Below are 16,035 nucleotides of genomic sequence, written 5' to 3'. Positions count from 1 at the left end.
AATTCCAGAAAAAAGCTCCGTATTTATAGATTCTATAATATCCAGCATACAATAATGTAAAATTCATAATATCTGGCATCCAATAAAAAATTGCCAGAGATACAAAGAAGCGAGGAAATACAACCCATAAGGAGGTGGGGGAAATCTTTTTTAACTGACCCAAAATGGCACAGATGATAGAATGAATAGACAATATTATAACTAGTCCATATGTTCAGGAAGCTAGAGGAAGTCTTGAGCATGTTAAGTACAGACATGGAAGAAATATTTTGAACTTGTAGAGATGAAAACCATAATGTCTAAGATAAAATAGAAAGGACTAATAAAAATAATGCCTATTTAAAAACAGCAGAATTAATTTGACTTTGGGAGGAATATACATTAAATTGAGGAGTTTTATCCCCACAATGAAAATACCAAATATTTTTATTGGTGCCTAGTTAAGATAACTAAAATGGTCTGTGTTTAGTGTGTCCAGTACAATTTGTCCCTCTCACAGTACCTCCTGTCTGGTTCCCATGTGACTGAGAAGGCTGCAGACTAGAAGCTCAGGAAGCCCCATTCCTACTTGGGCCCATGAATAGAGGTGGTGGATATGACCCGTCCAGGTCAGGCATTAAGGCAATTCCCAGTTGCCGCCACACCCCACCCTCATTGATTTGAGGACAGTTTTGCATGTAAGAGGCATTGGCATTCTTTGAACAAGTCCACTGGGGAAGAATCTGGCTTGTGCTCCAACCTTGGAAATCCTGACGTCACAGCAAGACCAGATGTGTTGAGGGTGTGCGTTAAAGAAGTATCACAGCCGGAACTCCTAGCTGCATCTTTGCTTTTCTTGTTTGTTTTTGCATTCCATATAGACAGGCGTGGAAAAGGAAAAAGAATTTTTGGCTTCATATATAGCTCCTTTGTCTCATGTGGCTACAGTTTGAAGAATTTAACATACTGTTCATGGCCCATACTCAACTCGCATCCTTTTAAATGTGTATCCTGCGAATAGTCAAGTATGCACTACAGGTATGCCCCACTAAAAAAAAATAGATGTAATGTAGGGTGTGAGATAGCCAAAGTAATTCATTAAAGATCTTTATTTTTACCGAAATGAACAAGGTATTGTGATTTTAAATAGTAAATAGTAAATCCCTCTGTGCACTTAAAATTCAAGTTAACAAAAGTCAAACACAGCTTTTAGAAAAACATTTAGTGCTTAAAGTGAGATGTATCTCTCCCTGATTACACTTGGTGATGGTTAGCCTCTTGCTAGAGAAGCAGGCCTTCACTAGGACCATCAGAGAGACCTAGAGCTCTTAGAGGGATACAGATGAGCCAGGATCATGGTAAAATATTTCTTAAATGAAGTTTCACAGGAGTAGCTCAGGGAACTGAGATCATTCAGGCTGGCCAAGAGAAGGAAGGAATTGATCAAGGTCACAAAGCTGAGGCCACATGAGCCGTTCAGAGAAGGTACAAAGGGATGGTTGCCACTGCTGACTAAATGGAGATTGTGAAATCACCCCTACCGTTAGGCACCGCCTCTCAAATGCTCCCACGGGGCTGCACAGGAAGGGACTAAATGGTTTCTCACGCTTTCTTCTGCTCTTTCAGTTCAGCAGTGTCAAAGCCCTTGCTCACCCTTTATGCCACCGCCACTTACACACAATCACTTGTGTAGGCTGTTCTTTTTGTTTTTTTTTTTTTTGCACCATGGCCCACCCAGAGACTACTTGTGTAGAATTTTGTGGGTTTGTTCCTTGTAAAAGAAAAAGCTGAAGGTGTTTGGGGAAGTACCTCTGACTAGTCGCACCAAGCCATGGAGTATATCACCTTATGACTACTTCCCACCACATTCCCTGTGCAAATCCCATCTGCTCACGCAATACTTCTTCCAGGAAGTCATCCTTGGGTTGCTGCAGTCCCCAAGCTGGAATTAATTCCCCTCTCAGTTCCCACAGCACAGCTGTCTTTTCCTTATGGCCTCACACTTTGTATCTTACGATAATTCCCTGGGCCTGTGGTTTCTCTCGCATCTGTTAACTCCACAGAGCAGGATCGGATCTTATCCATTGTCGCATCCCCCTGGTAATGGCACATTAGGTATTAAATACACACTTGTTCAATGTACCAGTAGCATCCTAAAGTTTGCCTTGCAAAGAAGAATGCCAGCTTTCTGTACCATTTCAAAGAGTAAATTTGGGATACTTAGAGGCAGAGCATATCATTGTACTGGTGTGAATGTGAAATTGGGTCATGTTCATTTAGTTCAGCTGACAGCACACTCATCTGTTAAGACCTTTTAGTCACCTTAACTAGCAACACCTATAACACATCTTTCAACACATAGTGACGTTAATCTCTACATGTGGTCAAAGGATGCTTTCAGTATCGAGACATTAGAGGAGGTAGGAAGTGGTTAAAATGGAAAACGTATGTTGCACCTATGTTACCACAATAATTAAAAACAAAACCAAGAATGTCAGTACCCAACTTAATCTCACCCATGGCTCTGTGACAATGGCCAACACTGCATGTGATTGAATTCTGCCTACCATTTATTTATTTTCGCCCCTTCTTGTTAACTCGGGTCTAGTGAACCCAGAGAAAAAAATCTAGGAGGAAAAAAAGCACAAACAAGCAAAACACTGGCTCTAAAGCATTTAATAAGTCAAATTCAAACAAAAGAGATATTCTCTATTTTAAAAAGAATAGATTTACATAGGGTACATAAGCAAGGCAGCTGAAACCTTCCAAAGTAGAAACACAAGAGCATATGGTCCCGGAACGCACACGCTTTGATTACATTTGGGAAGCAGGGGTTGCCGATTTGGCAATCGTATGCTACAATGAGGCCATGAGGCATGTGGTGGGGGGATTTCACCCACTGCCACATAAGGGTGTTTCGTTTAGGGCGTTATCTATATTTTACCTTCTGTGCATTCTGCTGGGGGTTAGGGCTCAGCAAAACTGGCACAAAATGACAGCTGTTTAGGATGACAGTTGCCCAGGACAGTCGTGGGTTGGGGGCACGTTGTGGACAATTAGGAAAAGGGCATGTTCTATCAAGCTCATGGAAGAGCTGGTAATCCTGGGGGGGTGGTTTCAGTTTCCAGACACAGGGCTGGCCAGACCATGGGACCTGAACTGATACTGGACACTCACAGCGAGACTGCCTGCCAGCCACAGTGTGAAGCTTGACTTTTCAATTCCTCTTCGTCTCCAAGACTCCGGACCATGAGGGACTTTGTAGCAGGACTGAGGCCAGACCAGCAGGGGGCAGTCTTTCCCCAGAGAGAAAATGCAGTTTCCTAAATGGAGACAGCAGGCGGACTCCGAAGGGGCAAGCACGTGAGTGTGTGAGAAAATGTAATAGAATGAAGTGCTGTGGGAGAAATGAATGGAAGAGGGCTGGCAAAACAAATGTTTGAATCCTATAACTTTCAGCTAGTGTCTGCCTGGTTCTAGGCCACAGAGCAGGAGTGTTCAACCCTAGTTTAGTTGCACCAATATATACTATATTACAGTGCTGTGATATTTCTAAATACAACTTTAAATATTGTTGGGACTTAAAAGGGACCGTAATAAAAATTATATATATATATATATATATATATATATATATATATATATATATATATATATATCATACATCTTGCCAACATCCATAATGTGACAATTACAGGCCCCTCTCCAAACAGTACAGTGGAGAGAGCTGGTAGTTTTTTCAGTTGGCTTTAGACAAATCAACTAAAATCATTTTGCATAAATACTGTCCAGTGCCGCAGTCACTGACAGAGGACCAGAAACTGCTCCATCCACACTCAACGGCATGGAAGGAGCAGCACTCGGGTGGAATTCCCCGTAAGGAAGGGCTCTTCCTCCTCCATTGCGGTGCTGCAAATACTGGGCAGTTTGATGTAAAACAGTCAAATGGCAGGTCATTTTGATCCCTGCCTTTTCGCTATCAAACCCGTGAAAACAATTTTAAGGGAAAACAGGATGTTTTGCTAAAAATTATTCTTCTCAAGAAAATGGAGCAGTAAGTCAAACACCAAAGACCATTCCAACAAGAAGGCCATGGGGCACATTAGAAATCAGGAAAATGTGGTTTTCGGTATGAGCACTGGATGCAGAGGTAAGAGCTTAGCTTTCGGGAGAGCTCGCTTCTCCTGAAGTGTGCTTAGATCATAAATTGTTATGTAAGATTCTAAAGCATTGGCTTCAGTGGTGTTTTGTTATATACATGTTTAAACTAACTTTTTAAAAAACTGTTGGTACATGTGCCTTATTCTTAAAAGCTGAAGGGGGACCCAGGGTGGGAATCCTCTGGTGTTTGCATAACAATGGCCTTCCTACGTCTAATAAAGACACTGCATTTAAAGGATATTGTATTTGGTTGGCTTCTTTTTTCCAAGAGAAACTGAAGCTGTTCTTGCATTAATTACCCTTGAAGATGCTGGAAGGTGGTGGAAAGACCAGAAGGAAGCCCCTTCCTGAAAATCTATTGTCTCATTTAGTAGCTGAGAAGGTAGACTTACAGAAAATAACTGAGAAATGGAGGGGCAGTGCCAGGGAGGCCTGTCCTCTTAGTCAAGCCCCAGAAAGGACTAACTTCATCCATTCTGTCATAAGTAGATGACAAAACCTTCCATGTTTCTAAGAAAGCTGAGAAAGGACAGAGGGCTTGTCATTCTAAAATGTGAACAGGATGCCTGGTGAAATGCTGATTCTATCCATAGAGCTTTTCCACTTTAGAGGAAGGCTGAAGCCAGTGAGTTTCATGGATCAGAAGAGTATAGTAATGGTATCTGGAATCCTGCAAAAGGTCTAAATGAGGAAGAGCAAATCACTATTTCAGTATGAACACCTAGAGTAGGAGGGAAGCAGCATGAACTCATGCAGAAAGCAGACTTTTCCCCATGACTTCATGACTCTGCCACCATTAATCTCTTCACAGTCAAGTTTATCTCAGAGCAGTCATGCCACCCAAGCAGGAACAGTCTAGTTGCTTCATAATGAGAACAAAGTCATCCTGTCCAAGGAACACAGTCTCACATCATGCCACACTTTCTCCTGGACCAAAGAGCCACTTGTGGAAATGAAACTCAACATGGGGCAGGGTCATAGCTGAAAAGAGACTGCTCTATCTCCAGCCTCCCAGGTCAGCCCTATCTCCAGTGGCTCTCATTCCTATATCATGGCACAATTCCTGCCAGCCCTTGGCTAGATCCAAAATGTGTAACAGAAAGGGTGGGGAAACCATTAAAGAACTTGATTATGGCCCTAGTATAACCCTTACCAACTGATGGGCCCTATGAGATGCAGCATCGTTTCTCTCATATCAGCACAACAGACATGTGACTTAAAGTCTGTCTCTTTTTTATTTTTTTAAGGAAAATAAGACTTGTTTGCCCAACATCTTTCCTACGTCTTTGAGTTTATGTCCAGTGGGCTCAGAGTAATCCCAAAAACCTATGCAGCATTGGCACAAAGGTCGTCGCACAGATGCCAACTGATGTGTAGGTGACAAACTTGTAAGGCACTTCAATCTCCAGTCTCCGCCTGGCCTCCTTGTTCCTTGCCACCACCTTGAACCAGGAGTACAATACTTGAAGCGAGAGATTTTGTACAAGTTGACGGACCAAAAGGATCAACACAATTCCCACAATAAATTTGGACAGACACAAAACAAACATGCCCTTGGTGAGTGGTGGGATGTTCTGAATGACTGGAAGAGAACTGGTGGGCTCGGACACAAGCTGGAAAAAGTGGTTAATCCAGAATCCTAAGGTCACTCCAGCCCCAGCAGCCAGGATAGTGGTGGTGTCCGCCCTGGTCGGGCTGTAGTAATCGGACACTGGGTAATTGTAACACAAGAAGAAGGGCACGATGACAACGCACACCGGGAAGAGGGGGCTGGCCGAGTCCAGGCAGTCAATGAGGGTCCAGGCAGGGTAGGTGAAGGCGATGAGGAGTGCTGTCATGAGAACGCCACCCACCACGTCCTGGGAGGAGGAAAGAAAACCATGTAAGCAAAGGAGTGCTCACCTGTACACAGGTCTGGTTACGAGTCACATACAGCTCACCTGTACACAGGTCTGGTTACGAGTCACATACAGCTGATGTGATATTTCAAATAAAACCTTTAAGTTGTTTTATTTCACAGTACATGTTTAAAGAATGTGTAAAGTTGTCAAAATGTGAAAATAAGAAAAATAAGAATAACCCATCCCTCCATGGATATGTATTTTCTTCCAGCTTTTCTACCTTTGGGAATAGAGTCTGTGTTTGTTTTCTTAATACACATCTTTTTTTTTTACATGGGCAGGCACCGGGAATCGAACCTGGGTCCTCTGGCATGGCAGGCGAGCATTCTTACCTGCTGAGCCACTGTGGCCCGCCCAATACACATCTTTAATCACATTGTTCTTCCAATTTTACTTTACTGTTTTTTTCATATTATAGCTCAAATATTGTCACAGTCTTCACTGTGGCACCTGCCACAGTGGCACCTGCTTTCTCTGTAGCAGGGGTTGGAGTTGCAGCTGGCTGGAGGGGAGAACTAGTGTTCCAGCCCAGCACAACCCTAAGACCAAAGATGATACCAGGAAGAGAGTTACCCATGAGTTTTAATCTGGGACTTAACTAACAGACGATTCTTCCCAATGTCAGCTGGTTGTGAAACGGAAGTCAGTGAACCGCACAAACAAGAAGAAAAGAGTGGCTTAAACAGTTCAGCAGAGTCTCATGAGAGTTGGCCAACAACAGGGTTCCAGTAAAATCTCATGAAATTTGGTTCCAACACTGATTAGGGGAGGGCAGTTTTAATGCTTTGACACTGTGCTCTGGTCACACAGGCTGCCATGTGCTTCAGGCTTCATTTCCTAAGAGAGGGGTCCTGATCCCTGGGCCACCACCATCCACCCCCATGCAGCAGTGGGCAATGACCATGGCACAGACACTGTATCCATATTCCACATATAAGAGACAACGGAACATCTGGAGTCCTCCACAAAGTGATACCACCATAGCCAAAAAAGGAGTTAAACCATTCTACTGACAATTGATGGAACCTGTGGTTACAGTCTTAAATGAGGAGACTCCCTTTCCAAATTTTCCAACATGCTGAATTCTGCTAGGCCAGCAGGGCGTTCCACACAGTCCAGTTCTAGGGCTTACAGTTCAAGGCAGGCCAGTGGCATTGACAATGGCAGTTCAGTCCACACTCTGCATTGAGACTTACTGTACTCACAGGGTACCGCAAAAGCCTACTCTAGGGAGCTTTCTGGGGTTACATCTATTGTTAACTAGGCCTCATAAGTGTCCATAAAGTGGGCCTTGAGGTATTGGGAGTCCTGGCTTGGTTATATATACAACTTTTGGAAACTGGTAAATTTTAGATGATATCCCATGGGCTTAGGATTCCCAACTAGCATGACTGCACTGGTCAGGACCATGGCCAATTGACCTTCTTTTCCCCAATTTCTAACATTTGTGGCACAGGCAAGAACAAGTTATTTTCATTGTAGTTGTAGTACTACTGGACCCTATACCAGTCCAGTAGTTACTAATTTAATGGAAATGGGAGCAGTTGCTCACAGCCCCAAACTGAGGCTGGTGAGAGCATAACCAGCATCTGTCTGTATCTGTCTTGGTCAACAAGCATCTCCAATGCTTAGCAAAAAGCCTAATTCACTGTGTTAGTTAGATTCAGTTGTCAACTTGGCCAGGTGAGCATACCTAGTATTGTTGCTGCGGACACAAACCAATGGTACATGAATCTCATCTGTTGCTAATTACATCTGCAGTCGGCTAGGAGGCGTGTCTGCTGCAATGAGTGACGTCTGACTTAATTGGCTGGTGCTTAAATGAGAGAACGCAACGTAGCACAGTCCAAGCAGCTCGGCATTCCTCATCTCAGCACTAGCAGCTCAGCCCAGGCCTTTGGAGATGCAGAAAGAAGTCACCCCGGGGAAAGTTGTTGGAACCCAGGGGCCTGGAGAGAAGACCAGCAGAGACCATCTTGTGCCTTCCACGTAAGAAAGAACCTCAGTGGAAAGTTAGCTGCCTTTCCTCTGAAGAACCAACAAAATAAATCCCCTTTTATTAAAAGCCAATCCGTCTCTGGTGTGTTGCATTCCGGCAGCTAGCAAACTAGAACATTCACTTATAGCATTCTCTCTGCAGGAATGGTGAGGAACCTGCTGAGCTTTAAAATCCATTAGAAAATCAACTTCTGTTCTTGAACCCAAAATGATAGGCAACAGGGACGGACCATGGCTTACAGCATTTAGAATCAATTTGTGGAATTCAGGTGGGGTCATTTGGCTTCAGATGGATTGGCTGCCACCAGGTATCTCCCTTAAGTGGGGAGCCCCAGGCAGGTTGTCTGTCCAATTGTCAGTAGAAATAGTTAATATTCTCCTAGTTCATGAACAATGACCTTCCATTTAGCCCTAATTCAACCCACTGACTGCTTTGCATAGTCCCAATTTCCCTTCCATATAGGGAACTGGTCCTAAGATACCATGCATCTCTGGACTTAAAGGGCTGTTGTTGAAAATGCACTGCAGCAGATTAAGTTTTCCATTTCACTAATGTGTTCAATTGTGCACTGCAGAGTGAGGCTTAGTGGCAGTGTCTTGTATCCACCCCTGTATGGAGATGGCTGTTCTTAATTTCACAGGGCATTTCTGAGTTAGTGCTTCAACTTTCAGTAAGGCAATATAAGATAGGCAGCACACAGTTGTTTTTCTAAGGAACAGTACCACAGTTCGGCTCCTTTTCAGAGCTGAAAACAAAAGCTGATGGGAACTTGCTTTGCTTGTTGCCTTTGCCACAAGCTTCACCCAAAGCCAATATTGGTACTCACCATATCTAACTCACAAGGCACATCTAGGTCCACCCCCCATGAAGCCCAAGCCAATACTACAGCCCATTTGGCTCTTTCAAAAGCAGCCTACTGGGAGGTGCCCTTTCCCAGGAATGGCTTTTCCTAATCAAAACATACACAGGTTTTAACATTTGGGCTAAGTGAGGAACAAGCCCAGAAGAGTCATTAATTGTTCTGGCATGTGCAGCACAAGAAAACATTATACCTTATGAGTAACTACAAAAGGAATAAATTTTGCCTTTCCCAGCCATATAACACCCAAGAATTTGACAAGGCCACCAAGGCATTGCACTTTATTTTGATTAATTGCCTATCCTGACTATTAAGATGAAATACCAATGAGCCTGAGGCTTCTTTTAGTTCAGGCCACTTAGCCAAATCCTTTGCTATGAGACTGTGGCAGGCAGATGGCTGGGCTATGTAAATAGTCTCATGAGGGCACGGTGAAAGTCCTTTGTTCTCCGTCCCAGGTGAAGGCTGGCCCTATTTAAGAGAATACTAAAGAAAACAAAATTTTAACAACATAATCGACTACTAATTCCTTGTAGTAAACAGGCAACTCTTGGAATCCATGCATACAAAATGGCATTACTTTATACTCTGCTTCCCAAACCTCTTCTTTTTTCACCTCATCATCAGATGAAGAATTTATGGGATCCCAAGCCTTGATCCCAGTCAGGGGAAGTCAGGATATGCCTCATTTGCCCCTTGGGCAGTCTACACCCTCCTACTCTAGCATACTGGCATGCCATTATTTCTATACTCTTGCTACACTGTGTAGCCTCTCATTCAAGGCATCCTTCAAATCTACTAATTTCTGTCTTTCTGAGACAGTCTGCTGTAGCTGACTGTATTGCACACAAAAACGGCCAACTGCAGGGCAGTCAAGCAAGTGAGCGACCCCTCCCCACATCAAGGAAGCACGCCCCCTGGGATTCCTGCCGCAGTCTCCCTTCCCAAGGCTTTCTATGGCCGGCAGCTCCCTGGTCTAGTTGGCCTGCAAATGTTCCAGCCCAGCACAACCCCAAGATCAAAGATCATGCCAGGAGTTTCTCTGAATTTCATTTTCATGAGTTTTAATTTAGGACTTGCTAGCAGAAGATTCTTCCCAATGGTGACCAGTTGCATAATGGAAGTCAGTGATCAGTTCAAACAAGAGGAAGGGAGCAGCTTATAAAGTTCAGCAGAGTCTCACAAGAGTTGGCCACAAAGGGTTCCTGTAAAATCTCGTGAGATTTTATTACAACAGTGATTAGGGGAGGGAGTTTTAATGTTTTGATGCTATGGTCCGGTCATGCAGGCTGCTATGTGCTTAAAGCTTCAATTCCTAAGGGAGGAGGTCCTGGCCCCTGGGCTGCCATGGCTGGCTTTTTGAGAAGCGACATTCTCATCACAAGCACACTGTTATTTTTTAGAGGGTACACTGGTTTAGGGTGGCTTGAGAAGACATTTTGGGTGTGGTGGTGTCAAAATTCTACCATGTCAACCTTTGCACCTGCCCTGCATCTTCAGAGGCAGAGTTTCAAACTATGTGAGTGATTCCATTGAGCAGATATGCCATGTTTTATTTAATTCCATTCTTTAGAGCATTTTAGATGGTGGTTTTCTTTTCTTTTTTTTTTTTTTTTTTTGTAAAATACCTGCTTAAGGGTAGGACATGAGATTTTGTTGGTTTGTCCAGAGTGATGCCCCAATGAAACCCAGAGTGATTTGATCAGTGAGTGGAAAAGTGTTTGAAAAGTCCCCTTCAGGGAATGGTGAGGACGGGGGAAAATTCAACTTCTCCAAGTTGAATTCTTGAAATTCTCATAAGCAGTGTGGACAAACAAAGCTATAGGCTGAGCCTCCAGTCTTGGGGTTTGTTCATATGAAACTTAACCCCACAAAGGATAGGTCAAGCCTACTTAAAATTAGGCCTAAGAGTCATCCCCAAGAGAGCCTCTTTTGTTGCTCAGATGTGGCCTACCTCTCCAGTCAACACAACAAACAAACTCACCACCCTTCCCCTGTCTACATGGGACATGACTCCCAGGGGTGTGGACCTTCCTGGCAACATGGGACAGAAATCCTAGAATAAGCTGAGACTCAGTATCAAGGGATTGAGAAAAACCCTAGAATGAGCTGAGACTCAGCATCAAGGGATTGCGAGAACCTTCTCCACCAAAAGGCGGAAGAATGAAATGAGACAAAGTGTCAATGGCTGAGAGATTCCAAACAGAGTCGAGAGGTTATTCTGGAGGTTATTCTTATGCATCAAGTAGATATCATCTTGTTATTCAAGATGTAGTGGAGAGGCTGGAGGGAACTGCCTGAAAATGTAGAGCTGTGTTCCAGTAGCCATGTTTCTTAAAGATGATTGTATAATGATATAGCTTTCACAATGTGACTGTGTGATTGTGAAAACCTTGTGTCTGATACTCCTTTTATCTACCTTGTCTACAGATGAGTAGAACATATGGAATAAAAATAAATAATAGAGGGAACAAATTTAAAATAAATTTAGTTTGAAATTCTAGTGATCAATGAAAGGGAAGGGTAAAGGGTATGGAATGTATAATTTTTTTTTCTGTTTTCATTTTATTTCTTTTTCTGAATAGATGCAAATGTTCCAAGAAATGATCATGATGGTAAGTATGCAACTATGTGATGATATTGTGAATTACAGATTATATATGTAGAACGGAATGATCAAAATAGGAATGTTTGTGTTTATTATGTGTTTTTTGGTATTTAAAAAAAAAAGCCAGAAGGAGCCACAAAATAAAATAAAATAAAATAAAATACCTGCTTAAAATACCTTTAATTGTCTGATGTCACCTTTTTAAATTCCATTAACCTTGTCATGGCAAAATCTATTAGAAGGTGAAGTTTTAATATAATTAATGGATGAATATCCATGTGGAATATTTTAAAAACTGACAATTGAAAAACTTAAAACATTTTCCCCAATGCACTGAAAACACCAAAAAGTAATACTCATGCATTACAGAAAATCTGGAAAACACTGGAAAGTGTAAGAAGAAAAAAAGATCTACATTTCCACTATCTATATTTTGTCATGTTCTCTTCCACTATTTTATCCTATATAGAGAGAATTCTAAAGTTTGGTCTTTCATTTTCTAATAATTCTGGAGCTCTTCATTATTTCTCTTGCTTAATTTTTAACAAAATGACATCTGATTTGGAAAAGCAATAGCTGAGAAATTAAATCTTAGAAATAATCACTGAACCTACAGCAAATTACACAGATTATTAGGTGTCCATCTATCTTTCCAATTACAGCTCATGTGCCCCTGGTCTATGCCAGACTCTGAGCTAGAGGATCCAATGTGAATGAAGCAAATACTATCCTGCCTTGCAGTGCTTAGTCTACTGGAGAGACAAAAATTGTTATTAGATGAGCTCTTGGATCTTGATAGTCTCTTGTGGTTGGAGAGTGTGCTGGTTTGAAATGATGTATGTACCCTAGAAAAGCCATGTTTTAATCCTAATCCCATTTTGTAAAGGCAGCCGTTTCTTCTAATCCCTATTCAGTATTGTATGTTTGAAACTGTAATTAGGTCATCTCCCTGGAGATATGATTTAATCAAGAGTGATTGTTAAGATGGATTAGCTGGAGTGTGTCTCCACACATTTGGGTGGGTCTTGATTAGTTTCTAAAGTCCTATAAAAGAGGAAACATTTTGGAGAATGAGAGAGATTCAGAGAGAGCAGAACAACATAACTATGAGAAGCAGAGAATCTATCAGCCTGCGACCTTTGGAAATGAAGAAGGAAAATGCCTCCCGGAGAACTTCCTGAAGGGAAGCCAGGAGAGAAAGCTAGCAGATGATGCCGTGTTCGCCACATTCCTTCCAGGTAAGAGAGAAGCCCTGACCCTGTTCGCCATGTGCCTTCTCACTAGAGAGAGAAACACTGAACTTCACATCAACCTTCTTAAACCAAGGTATCTTTCCCTGGATGCCTTAGATTGGACATTTCTATAGACTTGTTTTAATTGGGACATTTTCTCAGCCTTAGAACTGTAAACTAACAACTTATTAAATTCCTCTTTTTAAAAACCACTCTATTTCCAGTAATAATGCATTCCGGCAGCTAGCAAACTAGTACAGAGAGTAATGGGTAGAGAGAGGCAGTAGCCAGTTCATGTGGGCCCTAAAGTCCAATCCACTTCATAAGAACTACATACATCCTAGAAGCAATGTGGAGCCTCTGGAGGAACTTTCATGGGTAGCAACATGACTCGAATGGATGGGGGAGGAGCAACACAGATGTGAGGAGACCATCTGTACCTCCTCATGTCTTCCATGTAGTGCCATGGCTTCAGCCACTCTTGCTTCCACCATTATCCTTCTCTCCTCAATTATGCCCGAGGCTTTGCAAACTCCATGTTCTCTGTCTCTACTGGTTCCTTCTCCTGTGCCTATGAATATGCACTGATGTTTCCTTCTTTTCAAACAAAGGAAAAATCTTTCTTTAAGCTTTCTGTTAACAAGATTAAGACAAACCCTTTGAGTTTTCTGTATCTGTTTCCTCCCCTGCCTCGAAACCCAACTACTATCTAAACCCAAAGACATCGATGACACACCACTCTCAAGGGCCAACTACTAAACATTCCTTAACTATTTCCAGAGACATAGCATCTATGTCTCTGAACCAATAGCCTCATATTTCCCCTTGGAGATCCATAAGTTACTGGGAAATTAGAGTTGGAACACAGGCCTATAGGCCAATCAATGCACTGTATCTCCCAGGCCATAGTAACTAGGGCAGGCATGGTCATATGGCTTAAGCTAGTCCAATCAGAATGAGTTGTAGGGATATTGCCTGAAATTCTTAGGAAGAGATGTTCTCTCTTCTTCTTCAACCCTGTGCCCTGTGGATTTAAACCCTTTTCATGGCAGACCTTTAATAATCAGCTTCTATCAAGGTGACCCTGCACCACCCTAGCCCTTCTCTGACGTCTAAGATGTCTCTTCTTGGTTTCTTCCTTTAGATCTTCTTCCTCTGTCAACACCTTAAACATGGGCATTCCCACAGACTCTGTCTTCAAGCCTCATGTGTCGTCTCTACTGACAAGTTCATCTAGGTCCATGGCTTCATCTGTTCACTCTCTTTCAGAGTGACTCTCAAATTTATGTCTTCAATTGTGTATTTTTTAATAGAATGCCTAACATGTCAGCCTGACTGTCCTGTCAACCCCCAAGTCAACTTATCTGAAATAAAAATCACCACCAACAAAAGAAAAATCGGTAAAGGAAATGAACAGCTTATGGAAAAAAGGATACAGAAATGTCCCATTTAAACATACAAAAATTGCTTAAACTTACTTATTTAAAAAAAAAAGAAAACTAAACTATGCTGAGGAGAAATTAAAACTTATGTTCATACAAAAATATATATGTGGATGTATATAGCAGTCCTATTAATAGTCAACCCAACTTGGAAATAGCCCTGTGATGGTTTAGAGGCATTATGGACCCCAGAAAAGTATGTTCTTTAGTTAAGCAATTCCCAGGGTACAGACCTGTTGTGAGTGGGACTTGGGGCGGGGGTGGGGGCAGTGGTACATGATCCAGGAGTCGAACCCAAGTCTCCTGCATGGAGGTGAGCATTCTCCCACTGAACCACCTGTGCACCCATGAGAAAAAGCACCTTTTGATTAGGTTATTTCAATTGAAATGTTACCATCCCATTCAAGATGGGTCTTAATCTGCTTACTAGAGTCCTTTAAAAAGGAGGATAAAACACATTCAGAAGCCAAGAGACGAAATTCAGAGAAGCTAAGAGATGGAGCAGCCAAAGCTGAAAGCAATGAAGCCCAGGAGAGAAGGACCAACAGATGCCAGTCATGTGCCTTCCTATGTGACAGAGGTGTCTAAGATGCTGGCAGCCTGTTATCTAGAGTCCAGGCTTTCTTCCTGTTGATACCTTGATCTGGACATTTTCACGGCCTAAGGCCTGTAAATTATATGCTAATAAATCCCCATTGTAAAAGCCAACCCTTTTCTGGTATATTGCATTGTGTCAGCTTTAACAAACCAAAACAAACCCCATTGCCATTCAGTGATGACTGGATAAATAGACTGTGGTATGTCCAGTCAGTGAATACTTCTTGGCTATAACAAGGAACAAACTACTGATGCATACAACTTGGATGAATCTCCAAGAAAATTATCCTGAGGGAAAAAAAGTCAATCTCCACCGGCAATATTCCATGATTCTATTCCATTTGCATGACATTCTCTCAAAGATAAAACTATAGTGATGGAGAACTATCAATGGTTGCTAGGTGTAAGGGATGGGGGAGGATGTCACTACAAAGGGGTAGCAGAAAGGAGTTTATGGGAGTGATGGAAGTGTTCTGTATTGTAGTGGTGGTTATTCAAGTCTATACATGTGTTAAAATTCATAAAACTAGATGCCAAAAACAGTCAGTTATACAGTACGTTAGTTAAGAAATGAAATTTTAAAATACATTTCAAGCAAATACACAGTTAAAAAGCCAGTTGGAACACAAGGTTAAGGAAAATAGTGTCTATATTTTAGAACCACACATACTCTTTGAGACCAAAGGAAAAAAGGTTTATTTGGTCTGGAACTGAAATTTTCTGTAGCGCATAATCTAACTCAACCTATCTTTATAGCTCATTTGAGCAATTGAAGCACAGGGAGCCCAGAATAAGAAAGAGGTCCTCTAATCCTGTATAGATTATTGTAATGCCTGAATACATCCTAGAGTATAGTAATCAGATATAAAAGACTGGCAAAGTCCCTTGAGGGATGGGAGAAAGAATATGGATACTGTGTCAAACTTTAGGGACACCCAAATCAATAAGCCTTGACCCGATTGTGATGTTTACTCTTATGAAGCTTATGTAGGTGGTGGAGAAGCTTAGACTACCTATAAGTATGCCTACGAGTTACTTCTGGAGGACCTCTTTTGTTGCTCAGATGTGACCTCACTCTCTCTAAGCCCAACTCAGCAAGTGAAATCATTGCCATCCCCCCTACGTGGGACATGACATCCAGGGGTGAAAGTCTCCCTGGCAACATGGGAGATGACCCCTACGGATGAATCTGGCCCTGGCACCATGGGATCAACATTTCCATCCTGACCAAAACAGGGAAAAGAAGTGTAATTAATG

General features: G+C 42.2%; 1 protein-coding gene across 2 annotated transcripts in view; it reads right to left on the bottom strand.

Annotated features, from left to right (window-relative positions):
- Window positions 1-3,606: 3,606 nt before the first annotated feature.
- Window positions 3,607-16,035, bottom strand: part of SGPP2 (sphingosine-1-phosphate phosphatase 2) — a 144,521-nt gene continuing 132,092 nt past the window's right edge. For both annotated transcript variants that reach the window (XM_077155259.1, XM_077155260.1), the window contains one exon: window positions 3,607-5,999. In XM_077155259.1, the coding sequence (XP_077011374.1) occupies window positions 5,448-5,999 (552 nt within the window). In that variant the 3' untranslated portion in view covers window positions 3,607-5,447. The remainder of the gene's footprint in view (window positions 6,000-16,035) is intronic.

This window comes from Tamandua tetradactyla, chromosome 3, assembly GCF_023851605.1.
Source record: "Tamandua tetradactyla isolate mTamTet1 chromosome 3, mTamTet1.pri, whole genome shotgun sequence".
Classification (NCBI taxonomy): domain Eukaryota; kingdom Metazoa; phylum Chordata; class Mammalia; order Pilosa; family Myrmecophagidae; genus Tamandua; species Tamandua tetradactyla.
Note: the sequence above shows the minus strand (reverse complement) of the source record. Positions and strands in the feature narration are given on the sequence as shown.